At 49.6% G+C, this 13,155-nt stretch overlaps 1 protein-coding gene across 1 annotated transcript in view; it reads right to left on the bottom strand.

Annotated features, from left to right (window-relative positions):
• Positions 1–340: 340 nt before the first annotated feature.
• Positions 341–13,155, bottom strand: part of SLC1A4 (solute carrier family 1 member 4) — a 30,024-nt gene continuing 17,209 nt past the window's right edge. The window contains exons 5-8 of the mRNA XM_004609177.2: positions 8,050–8,283; positions 6,623–6,817; positions 6,242–6,376; positions 341–3,273 (exon numbers count right to left, since the gene is read on the bottom strand). Of these exons, the coding sequence (XP_004609234.2) occupies positions 3,048–3,273; positions 6,242–6,376; positions 6,623–6,817; positions 8,050–8,283 (790 nt within the window). The 3' untranslated portion in view covers positions 341–3,047. The remainder of the gene's footprint in view (positions 3,274–6,241; positions 6,377–6,622; positions 6,818–8,049; positions 8,284–13,155) is intronic.

Here is a 13,155-nt window from a genome sequence, read left to right as displayed (position 1 = left end):
AGGCCAGGGCCCCACACTGCTGTAACTCTACACACTCGGCATGCATGCTTCCAGCTGGACTCCTGTTTCCTGCAGATGCTCAGGCTGGGGCTGAAGACCTCACTGTACTAACAAGACTTCATGTTTGTGAGACAAAATGGCCAAAATGCTCACATTTGACAAGAGCCACAGGCAGCTCCTAATCCAGCAGCCTCCAGTACTGCTGGGGCAGCCCCTGGGGTGATCCTGTTGCCTGCAGCAAGAAACAATCTGGTCTCCTGCAAGTCATCCCCAGAACCAGCCAAAGTTCCACCTGTCAAGGCGCTTCAAAACCCAAGAAAGGAACAAAGGCACAGCCAGGTGCTGGTAGAAACACTGTTTTCATTTGTGAGAAATGCTATGTTTTAAGGCAAGTGTCACATGTACAAAACAGCAAGAGACGAGCAGTATTTACAATAGCAGGTTAGCAGAGGGCACTGGGAGACACATCTTCAGACCCGCCTGTGTCCCCGGTCGTATCCCTCTCATGGGATGGGATGAAAAGCAGGGGGAACAGGCCACCTTCTCCCTCCTTTGCTTGCCTCTCAGGGGAAGGGGGAGAGCATCAGAGGGTGGGGTGGGGTGTCTGGAAGCATCATTTCTAGACACATACACCCCTGCCCCTCCCCCCGCCCCTCGTGAAAATTACCCACTCGCTAAAGCCACACCACTTGGCAATTTGGTCCCCTGCATCCAAGCTCCAACTTGCTCGCACTGGAGCTGAAACCGTTACTGGTAAGTGTGTACACACAGAAGCTCGGTGTGTATGTGGGTAGGTACAGCCACAGGACAGCGGGGAGGAGAGCTGCGCGGAAGCCTGACAGACTGAGTGCGGCCTGGATTCAAATATGGATTATTTCCCTGCGAGAGCAGCTGGGTGTCAGCCTCAGGCTTGGGCTATGGGGCTGAGGCTTCTGGACTTTTCTGCTCAGCTCAGAGTACCCTGGGTGCTTCCCACCTTCCCCAAGCAGGTCCCGGCTCCTCCCTCAGACAGATGAAGCTTCACCATCTGTCCTGCGGGGCCTGGTGAGAACAAGGCTGTCGCTACAGGGAACAAGGGGATGCTGAGAGGGAGGCTGAGAGCCAGGGGACCGGAATGGCCTGCTGGGGGCAGAAGCTGCCTGGGAACCATGGGAGAGTAGATGCCCGGAGCTGTGGAGGAAGGAGGGGCAGGAAATGCACCCAGACCCGAGGGCTTGCAGGAAGAGGCTGCCGCTGATCCAAGGACACCGAGGAACCTGGGTGTGAGCATGCGCGGAGAACTGAGCCCCGCGACCAGGATACGGGGAAAAGGCCTCACTTCGGTAAGAAATAAGAAATGAATTCGCATCTCCCATCCAGAGCGGGCCCTCCAAGCACCTGTTACTTGGTGGTGATGCAAGCTGAAAGTAGACTATAGACGGAACATGATGGCCACTCAATACCTATATTGCAAACTACAACATCCAAAAGAAGAGAGAACAAAAGGGAATGCCCTGCCACAGAGGCAGGGTTGGGGGGAGGGGAAGGAGTGGGGATGGTGGGAGGGATACTGGGATTGTTGGTGGTGGAGAATGGGCACAGGTGGAGGGATGGGTACTCGATCATTGTATGACTGAAATGTAAGCACGAAAGTTTGTAAGTGTAACTGTACCTCACGGTGATTCATATAAAAATTTTAAAAATTAAAAAAAAAATGAATTGCTGGGGGGTGGGGGGGTGTCTGCACTGGCTCTCCTCGAAGTGAAATGGTTGCTTCCGGGGATCCTCTCTGTTCACCTCACCCAATCCCTCTGAGGTAGCTAAGAGGAAGGTGACATCTGCCCCCACTTCATAAACGGGGTACAGCGGGGCCAGGGATTGGCTGCAGATCACCCCACAGATAAGGACAGATGCAGATCGCCCCCCCTGAAGGAGCAGGTAAGTGCATTTAGGGCGTCCCTGGGGCTCTGGGGTGACCCCCCCACCCCACAAACACACCACCTCTGCCACCACCTTGATTTCAACCTGCACCCGCAGGGGTCTGGGGCAATACAGACTTTGGCAGATTTTCTCAATTCTGAGTAAGAGCCAAGGGGAACACCTCATCATGGAAATTGACTGCAGCTAGATCTGGAGGCTCTTTAGCAGGGGTTGGTGGGGTGTGCGCGGTGGGATTCCTGCCATATTGTGGGGGGGGGTGTCTCTGGCTGAATTAAATAGATGGGTTAACCAGCAAAGGGTCCTGAGTGGGGTGCCATGTCACCCCTCCTTGGAGGAGGCAGCCCTTTGCTGGCCTACTGCCAGGTCAGAGTGCAGAGGATAAAGCGGCCTTGGGATAGGGTTGAGAGTGAGAACAACTGTCCTGTCCCGGAGAGAGTGCTCCCCTGCCTCTCCCCCTGCACCTCTTCTTTTTGACCTCAAAATTCCAGTTGTTTTCTGAATGCTACTGATCACAGACCCCAGCAATGCTCCCGGCTTCGTGGGGGTAGGGGTGGGGGGGTTCCTTCAAAATTGACCATGTGCCGCATATCCACCCCAAGGAACCACAGGCAGCCACAGTGAATTGGAGCATCAAGTCCAAGCTCCTCAGTTCAGCAACTTTCAGCCAAGGTGAAAGAAAGATTGGGGTGAGGGGGGTTGTGGGGTTGGAGGGAGGGGTGGTTCCCAGTGATGTAAGCTTACCAGGCAGTGTGACAGGAAACTGCCACCAACCCCGCACCCTGGGGCTTGCCCAGAAAGCACCCAAAAGCAAAGCTGCCCGGCCAAAATGAAGAATCCAGCTGCATTTTTCCAAGCTTTAACCACCTGCTCCCCAGGAGTTGCTCTTTCTCCAGGCAGGGCAGCTGCAGGGTGCCCACACAGCACCCTGGGACACGGCCGGGCCCAGTGTCAGGGTGAGTGTCCTGGCTCTTGGTGACCAGTTCCCACGGGGAAGGCCCAGGAGGTCATCCTTGAAGCGGTGACTGAGCCAAAATGAGGCTGGGGGAGCTGGAGGTCCGTGGGAGACAGATGTTTGGGGTCTGGCTGGACTCACAGGCTGGGCCACCCTCACTGGCAGGCCAACCCTGTCACAGAACCGACTCCTTGGATTCCACAGCGGGGCCACGGGCCCCAGGGCCATGTGTCACCAGGGGTGATGTCTCCTCTTCCGACTTGCTGTTAGGGACGGCCTCTTCCACCTTGACCTCGGTCAGCTCCTGCTCCCCTTTGCTCATTGCTTTCTGGTTCAGATGGTGGAGGATGCCCGCGCCCAGGGCGTCCCCTTCCACGTTCACCACAGTGGTGGTTCGGTCCCTGGGGGCACAGAGAGGCAGCATGAGGCCTGGGCTTTGGAGTTCTCAGGGGAGCGCCCCCCCTACACACACACACAAACACACACACACACACACACACACCACACACTCACTCACACACACACACACACCACACACACACACACAATTTTCTTAGCATCTTTTTCACTTTCCTGGAAGAATGCGCCTTCCTGTGGGAGATGGAGGAAAACAGTGAACTACAGATCCAACAGTATTACAAGCAGAAGACCTAAACTGCAATAATCAAACTTGAAAATGTGCCGACCAAGAAGACTGACCGGGGGTGGGAGAAGACCTGGGCACACTGGTGGTGGGATTGGTGTCTGGACACTATGTGCTAAAATACAACTATGAATAACTCTGTAAATCATGGTGTCTTCATATTTAATACAGAAAAAAAATTTAAAAAAAAAAGCATCATCTCAGCTCCTCCCAGCACTGGACGAGGCAGCAGTAACTAAGCCCAGGACATCTCTCTGGGGCCTGCAAACACCGACCTACAACCTCTGAGGAAAAGGCCACGGGCAGTCTGAACAGCTTCCTTCCCACTCGACCTCACGGCCTGTGGCAGTTCCCCTTCTTTTTCTCGTGAGAACTTGGCGTCTGCTGAATAGCAAGCCTGTGGCTGCTGGCCAATGGCGGCTCTTTCTCCCCGGGAACAGCCCCCGAACGTGGCTCTCCCTGAACTGGTAGGAAACACTGTGTCATCGGACAGGGTGGGAACTGAGGGCTCAGGGACTGGGGGTGGCCTGGGGGGTGTGGGGGGGAGGGCGTGACTCCAGGTCTCTGCCCTGGGCCCTGTTTTCTTCGTGCCGGCCATGCACTCTTTCCATACCTGCCACATCCCTGCAGGGGTGACGCTAGGCGAGCAAAGAACATGGGGTCCCGACTCTGTTCTGACATCGTCCCCCTCACCAGTTTGGGACCTGCTGAGCTGTCTGGGTCTGTGCTGCATTTCCCGGCTTAGGAAGAAAAAGGCCAGAGACCCTAGTCCCAGGTGTGGTGGCCAGACCGGGCTCAGCTTCTGCTGCTGCCCACAGGCCTCTTCCTCCAGAACCAGGTCCTCCGCTTCCACCTTACCAGTGGGAACGGACCTGGTCTCCGGCAGGGCCCTGCGCTCCTATCTGACAGACAGCAGAACAAAGCACAGGGCAGTTCGTGTCACACAGCAAGCACACGGGAAAGCCACGACTCATACCAGGCGTCTGGGTTCCAGGATTGACATTTTACTCAGTGAGTCGAGGGATGGGGGGTGTGTGTGTGAGCGGGGGGGGGGGGGGGGGGTGGTGGATTGAGCCATACCCAGCGTTGCTCAGGGGGTCATCTGTAGTGCTAGAGATTGCACTGGGGGTTGCAGCATTCAAGGCAAGACCCCTTTGCTATCTCTCCAGCCCCCAGCACACACTATCTTATTAAACATCCCCTGTCATAACAGTAGGACCATGCCTGGGCCTCCCCATGAAACAGATACTGTTTCTACCTGGAAAAAAACATCACACCAGAAACAGTGCACTGATCCTTGAGGCCCTGGAGGTGGGGATCCAGACCACTGCCCCCCACCCATGTCATCTCCTGGGTCCATGGCATCAGGGGGTTCACTTTCTCTTCCCTCACAGAAATCACTCCTTAGATGATTTTTTTTTAAAGGAAGGAAGGAAAGAAAGAAAGAAAGAAAGAAAGAAAGAAAGAAAGAAAGAAAGAAAGAAAGAAAGAAAGAAAGAAAGAAAGAAAGAAAGAAAGAAAGAGAGAGAGAAAAAGAAAGAGAGAAAGAAAGAGAAAGAGAAAGAAGGAAGGAAGAAAGAAAGAAAGGAAGGAAGAAAGAAAGAAAGAGAAAGAAAGAAAGAAAGAAAGAAAGAAAGAAAGAAAGAAAGAAAGAAAGAAAGAAAGAAAAAAAGAGAGAAAGAAAGAAAGAAAAAAAGAAAGAAAGAAAGAAAGAAAGAAAGAGAAAAAGAAAGAAAGAGAGAAAGAAAGACAGAAAGAAAGAGAAAGAGAAAGAAGGAAGGAAGAAAGAAAGAAAGGAAGGAAGAAAGAAAGAAAGAAAGAAAGAAAGAAAGAAAGAAAGAAAGAAAGAAAGAAAGAAAGAAAGAAAGAAAGAAAGAAAGAAAGAAAGAAAGAAAGAAAGAAATCTGGGTCACACCCTAAGGTGCTCAGAGTTTACTCCTGGTTCTGGTGGGGCTCCGGGGGCCATACGGGGTGCCAGGGATTGAGCCCAGGTCAGCTGTATGTAAGACAGGCACCCTGCCCTCTGCTTCCAGGTCAAGAACAGTCACTCCCGGGGACTCTGCACACTGCTGCAATGCCCGAGGGCTCTCCTGCAGCAACAGTACTCACGGACACAGGGGCCCGGGCCCCACATCCCTGGATGCTGCAGGAAAAGCTCCTGGTAACAATATTTTATGGTCATCAGTGCCACTTATGGGTCTTTGCTTTAAGGGGAGGCGTGCCCTCAAGCAGCATGTAGGCGGCCTAGGGGCCCACTGGAGAGTCTTCCTAGGCTAGGCAGGCTGACAGCTCACTGTGGGGGCCCGGTAACGTGGTGCTAGGGATACCCAGGCTCTGTGTGTGTGTGTGTGTGTGTGTGTGTGTGTGTGTGTGTGTGCGTGCGCGGGGGGGGGGGGGTGCGGCTCAGGAAGACCACACAGGGAACTGAATTCAGGTGGGGCCTATGCCAGGCACGAACCCTAAGCACTGTCCTCCCAGCCGCCACTTACGGGTCTTTGACTCCCATTTTGTGGGTCTTTGAACTTTTCTTTGTTCTCAATCTTGTCTCACCAAGTGCAACAGGGGAGGTGGGGTGGGGCAGCCACACTCTCAGGAGGCAGGGGGTGTGTTTCATGCGCTTCTTGGGTGCCCCAGGGCTAACTGAGAATCAGACACCACTTGGCTTTCTTTCTGTCCCTCCTCTCCACACACACACCCTTTGGGTACTCGCGGGACTTGCTACTTACACGATCCAGTCCACAGCCAGGATCAGAGAGAGGTCATGCGTGGGGAGCCCAATGGCCTCCAAGATAATGGCGATGGTGAGGACGCCTCCAGCGGGCACGCCAGCTGCTCCAACACTGGATGCTGTGGCGGTCACTCTAGGGGACAGCAGAGCATGGTCAGCCATTCACACACAGCGTGGCATGGGCAGCAGAACAGGCAGAACGTGCAACCCTGGCTCAGAAACCGAAGGCCACAGGGCTCCAGATTCTGCAGGTTAAGTCCCTGAGCGGTGGAGATCCCTTCCCCATCTTCCTTTGCTTTCTGCCTGGATCAAGGGGGAAATGTGGTTTTCAACCTGGTTTGGCCGGGTCTGCACGCAAGGGGAAGGCGCCTGGACTCACAGAATGGTGAAGATCTGGCCGGCGTTCAGCTGCACGTTGTTGAGCTGAGCGATGAAGACGGCGGCCACACACTGGAAGATGGCTGCCCCGTCCATGTTCACGGTGGCCCCGATGGGGAGGATGAACCTGCCGATCCGCTTGTCCACACCGTTGTTTTCCTCGATACATTTCATCATAGAGGGAAGCGTTGCTGAGCTGGAGGTGGGAAGGCAACGGGTGCTGAGCACAGTGCACCCTCACCAGGCTCCTGTCACTCAGCTGGGCTGGGGGACAGCAGCAGCCACAGCGGCAGAGCTCCGGACCCACCTTTCATCCCGTAAAACATGGGGCTGCTGGGGTGGGGGGGGCGATGGGGTGGGGAATCAGAACTGTCTCAAGGTTTCCATCACAACACGGAGTTTTATCAGCTCCCAAAGCATTCAAAATATGACTCTCTACAAGTACCCCTGTTTGTTAATTATCTGCTTCCACCTGCTCCAAATTCCTAAAGAACCACACACTACCTCTTGGTGCAAAATATTCTTAAGAAAACAAAGAACTATTTACTCTCTCCGTGCATTTCCTCTATTGACATTTTTTTTTTTCCTCTCCAAAGTGAAAGGTAAACCAGGGTGTTTAGTTTTGTATTCTTTTTCCCTGGAGGCTCAGAAGCAGAAATGGCTCTGGGCGTTTGGGAAGAGGAGCTGGGAGCCCGGGGCTGTAAGAACAAGCTGCTGTCCGAGTCTGCTCCCAGAGGAGAAACAGTGCTCTGGGGAAGCAGACTGGCTCCTGTCCAGGCCAGAGGAACTCGCCCCCCTAAATCCCTTTTACCCTGTTGCTGCCATGTGAGATGGAAAAAAGGATGCATTCGACATAGAAATGTAACGCGTGAATGACACATCATGCTACTTCCAATGCTCTGAGAAGCGTTTCGTGAGCAGCTTTGGAAAGCCCACCATGCTCGTGACGGTGGATTTTCAAGGACAAGGTGCAGGCTCTGTGCCAAGCAAGATAACAAGTGCTGTGGACAGCCAGAGAGTCGTGCACCAATCCTTGCCTCCACAGGGAGAACTGGGCAGGTGTCATTCTAGAAACTCTCCTGACGGGCCTTCTGAGGCATGTGGCTACTCTCTTTCACTCAGAGATTTGATGAGTGAGGGTGGGGACCTAGAGGCTGAGTGGCCTAAAGCTCTGAGTGGCCTCTAAAAAAAAAGCAAGATGGAGATGGGAGTGAGGGAACCTCAAGAGAGTAGGGGTTGAAACAGAAATCCACCCCAGAAATCTACTTTCATAAAAGCTGCGAATACCAAAATAAATAAAATCAGAGGAGACTGATTTAGAATTGGAAATAAAATGGCCAAGGTGCGGGTTGTGCACCTACCACTGGACTCACTTGGTTGTAGATCAGGGGAACCCAGGGCAGTGAGGGGGACCCCCAAACCACTCACCTGGAGCAGGTGGCAAATGCCGTTGCAAAGGGTGTCAGGAGGCCCAGGAGGAACTTGTACGGGTTCTTCCGTGTGAAGACAAAATAAATAAGTGGCAGAACAATTCCCCCGTGGATGAAATGGCCCAGTATGGATGCAAAGATGTATTTCCCCAGGCTGGTCACCAGCACCACGATGTCCTTCATCTCCACGATCTTGCTTCCCACTAGGAACATGATGCCCACAGGCACATACCTAGGGGTGAGCACAGGGTGCGCGTCACGACAGGTGCCAGGCCGGGAGACGAGGCCCTTCCCGGGACAGAGCACAGGACTGTCAACGAGGCCGTCTCTTCCCTTTCTTCCCCTCTCCCTAGGGCGGCCCTGTGGAAAAGGCTGGGGGTCTCTCATGCCCGTTTTCCAGGCTGTGACTCTGAGTGAGGTGTACCTCTGCACAGATACACAGAGAACGGAGCCAGGACCAGAACTTAGACATCTTTCCCTTTGGCTTGGCGCTGACTTGTCTGAGAACTTGGGGATGAAAAGGGCTGGCCACTATCACTCAGTGTTGCTGTGATACAGAATTGAGCCACAGCCGGGACACTGGTGAGGTATTAAGTTCTTTGCGGTCTGGAAAACATGATTCCACAGGAAAAGGGCATTAACAATGACAGTCTGGGGCGCCCCTGGCATGGGGAAGGGTGAAGGGCAGGACAGGAAGAAGGAAGTGAAAGAATAACTCATGCGAACTACAAAGGACAAGTTGGCTGCTTTGAATTTAGTATAAACTGGGGAATGTTTCTCTAACTATTGACTTTAGTTGTACATTTTATTTACATAGTTATGTTTTGTAGCTCAAATTTCAAAGGGTATAAAAAGTGTCCCCCAAGCACTGTTTCCCTCCCTGGAGAGAGCTCAGGTCTGTAGTTGGTGCTTCTTTTCAGGGGTCATCTTAGAAGTTTTACTAATTTCAAATCCTAAGGCAAAACATGAGTGAACTCTCCTTTCCAAAGACTGAAACACAGAGGAGGCGGAAATCCTCGTTACGCATCAGTTCCAAGCTTTATCCCTTCACAGATTTAAACCCTACCTCCTACCATTCTGAATGCCTAGTAGGTATTTACATCTGTACATTTATGTGCAGTGTTGCATTATGTCTTGGAAATATTTATTTAGTAAAACACAACCATCAATATCAATTTTTAAAATTCTAGAAAATATGCATAACATGGACTTCCCATTTTAAGTAATAAAGGGTTCTGTTGGGGTTTTTTGGGGGGGCCATACCCGGAGATTCTCAGGGCTTATTCCTGCCCTGTACTCAGGAATTATTTCTGGCCAGGCTCAGCGGACTATAATACCTCAGCCGGGGATCAAACCCAGATTGTCCTTATGCAAGGCAAGCACCTTACCTCTGTCCTATTGCTTTGGACTCTAAATTATTTATTTTAATTGTAGGGGTCACTTCTGGTTGTGCTTGGGGTCACCAGGTCCACAAGGGGGCACGTGGTGCTGAGAATCAAAGTTAAGTCTGTCTCACTATGCAAGACATATACTTTATACCAATTGAGCCCCACCTCCATTTTAACCATTTTTAAGTATTTAACCATTTTTAAATACTCAAAGTTGGCTTTGAGTATTTGTAATGTGTGTAACTATCAACACTATTAATCAGTGCCTCCATTTTCACATACTGAAACTTTGCAGTCATTCTGCAATAATTCTGGCTCCCGACGCCCCAAGTTCCCATTAATCTTCACTTTCCTCTGTCTCCTCGGATTTCACGACTCTACAAGCTGCTTGTAAATGCAGTCACAGAGTCTTTGTCTTGTGTCTGCCTGTTTCACTTAGAGCATGTCTGAGGTTTATCCACATTGCAGTAAGCATCAGAATATCATCCCTTCTAAAGGCTGAATCCTTTTCTACATGCTGCATTTTGTTTATCCACTCATTTGTCATGGACATTTGGGTTGTTTCCACCTTTACCTCATTCTTTTAAAATATGATCTTCAGAACTTAATTTCTTTTTATTTGGGAGGGAGGGGTATACCCAGCGATGTTCAGGGGTTACTCCTAGCCCTCCATTAAGTAATTATCCTTGGGGTGCCATATGGGATGCTAGGGATCAAACTTGGGTTGGCTGCACGCATGTCAGGTGCCCATCCATCGCGATGGCCCCTTTTCAGAACTCATAGTTTTCCTTTTCTTTTGTTTTGCATCACTGCCCTATTGATGGATATTTATTTTATTTTGCTGGTCTTTAGATCACACCCAATGGTGCTCCGGGCTTTCTCTTGGCTCTGTGCTCAGAACTCACTCCTGATAGGGCTTAGCGGACCATATATAGTGCTGGGGATCAAACTCAGTCACTCAAGGCAAGTGTCTTCCCACAGTACTATCTTACAGCCTGCTGACAGACATTTGAATTGTCCCTTGGTTTTTCTTTTTTTGTGTGCATATTTTAATTTTAGTGAAGTACTGACCCCTTTTACTCTAATTCACACTCCCACTAGGTCTGGGGCCTAGCTTCATAACTCTAAATGAAACATTGGCAACAGTAAAAGACTTTTGAACACACCATGATCATAAATGAATTAAAAATCAATTGTGAAATGAATCTGAGGTGTCTCTGGCGGTGCTCACCCACGATGTGTTTCTCCAGGGAAAAGGGAGATGGGAATGGCTAAAGTTTAAGGAGTCCTGGGCTAGGGCCAGAGAGATAGTGCGGGGTTAAGGATTTTGCCTGGCATAGAACTGACCTGGGATGGATTCCCAGGTACCACATTAGGTCCCCCAAGTGCTGCTTTAGTGATCTATAAGCACAGAACCAGGAGTAAGCCTTGAGCACCACCACGTGTGGCCCAAACGTTTAAACATTTTTTTCAAGAGAAAAAAAAAAGCACTTGGGCTAGAGAAGAATTCTTTCCTTGCACTAGTGGTTCTCTTTTGGGGGTGATTTTAACCCCCAGGAACAACTGACACTGTCTGGAGACCTTTTTGGCTATTTCCAAAATTATGTTCTATTTATAGGGCAGGTGGGGGAGGGGAGTCTATTGGCAGCTAATGTGTGGGGAACAGCAAGACTGCTACAAACCCTAGAGTGCATAAGACAGCACCCCCATACCCCCTACCTCCCCAACGACCCCCATTTTCATTTTTCTTTGATTTTTAGGTTATACCCAGCAGTGCTCAGGACTTACTTCTGGCTCTGCGCTCAGGGATCATTCCTGGTGGGGCTCGGGGGACTATGGCACCCAGGTTGGCGGCATGCAAGGCAAGTGCCCGCCTGCTGAACTATTGCTCTGGCCCAGTATTCTTATAACAGCCAAAAAAATTAGAAAAATTATGTGCTGCTCAAATATTGCATCAATATTAAATTGCTATAGAAGTTTTTAAACACTGAGACTCAATTTCCCCACAAATTTCAATGCAAAAGATTAATGGCTTGGGAACTGCTACCAGTTCTTTGGATACTAAAGCTTTGAGGTTGTATGTGGACACACACACACACACACACACACACATACACACACCCCTACTATATGTAAGTATATTCCCCTCCACTTTTTTTTTCAGTAAGCTTCTTGTTCACTTTGTTGCTAACTTTGTTTAAGATACCATTTGCCTGCAAAATTTAATACGCTGGGGTAGTCAAATTTAGCAGCTTTTTGTATTTTGTTTGGAAAACCTTTTCCAATAACACTATTTTCTAATTTTCTGGAAGGAATTCTGTCATCCTTTCTTTTCTTCCTTTTTCCCGAATAGTTTGCTGCACGGGTCCTAATCATGAGTTTTAAAGTAACATAGCCAACGCTGATTCACTGACAAACAAACTTTGGCTGCTTTTACTCCACAATAGCAGAGGGACAGTTGCAATAGGGACCAGATGGCATGCAAGGTTTTCAATCTTACATTGAAAGTCACTTCGTGGATCCTGTGGGGGTAGGTAGGAGGTTTGCTCTGAGAGTTAAAAATTGATGAAAGGAAGAGCCACTATCCAAGCTTCCCCACCTGTGGAGAGCCTTTTTTAATTTAAAAGAAAAAAATTGAAAGCAAAACAATTTTATTTTTATCGTTTTGATTTGGGCAGGTTGGGGCGGCCCACAGCCAGCAATGCTCTGCGGTCCTCCTGAAGTGCTCAGAGGACTATGCGGTGCTAGGGGAAAAAAACTGGGGCTTCAGCATGCATTTCCCTCACTTCTGTCAAGGCATTTAGTCCCACTTCTACGTTAACTTGTTAACTATGTTAACAAGGTCTCTCAATGCAGTCAGACACTCACTCGGGGTGCCCTACTGAATATCTGCTGCGTTTCCAGTATATCAGATGGAAGGAATGACTGCAAATTGGTTTCCAGATTAAAAACAAATGTCCTAACAGAGCAATGCCACTTTCTTGGACACGATTTCCTTCATTCCAATTTTGGGAGCATTTTAGACTAAACAAATAAGCGAGGAAAAGAACTTGACAGGTACTGGAAATATTTTCTGAACGGAAAAGAAATATTTTCTTTTCCGTTCAGAAAATATTTCTCTCTCCAGAACAACAACTTCAATATGAAGTTCAATATGAAGTGTCATGTTTTCAACGCCAGAGTCAGACTCTGGAATTTTTGGTTGTGCAAGAAAATTTGGTTGAACAAGACAAACACCACCAATGGAAGCTCTGCGCTTGGCCTCTCACTTAATTCCCAACCTCCCACCAAATTCCAGGCTTCCGGCCTCAAACCAGTCCAGCTGGCATCCCAATGCCATCTGAGAGAGAAAAGTGCTGGGGCACGTACGGCTTGACAGTAAGAAAAATGCTTTGTGCATTAAAGGATAAACTAATCTTTAAAAACAAAATTAGGTTGAAGCTAAAATCTGCACAATCTGGTTTGAGCTAAACAGGATAAAGCTTGGGAGGGATGTGTGGCAGGCTTCTGAGAACTGTGTTGAGGAAGGGTGTCCAATTTTGATCTGTTAACCAGAATTCAATCTAATGGCTTTATTAAAACAATTACCCTTTTCTTGTATTATGCGGAGAAACATATAAAAATACCATACGACGTACTTATAGCCATCAGGTAAAGATGCAGTTGTTTTTCATGTTGTAAAATACGACGGTAGTGGGTCCCTTTAAAGCTTGGAT

Source organism: Sorex araneus, chromosome X (genome assembly GCF_027595985.1).
Source record: "Sorex araneus isolate mSorAra2 chromosome X, mSorAra2.pri, whole genome shotgun sequence".
NCBI lineage: Eukaryota > Metazoa > Chordata > Mammalia > Eulipotyphla > Soricidae > Sorex > Sorex araneus.
The sequence above is the reverse complement of the archived record's forward strand: the minus strand, read 5'-3'. Positions and strand labels throughout refer to the sequence as shown.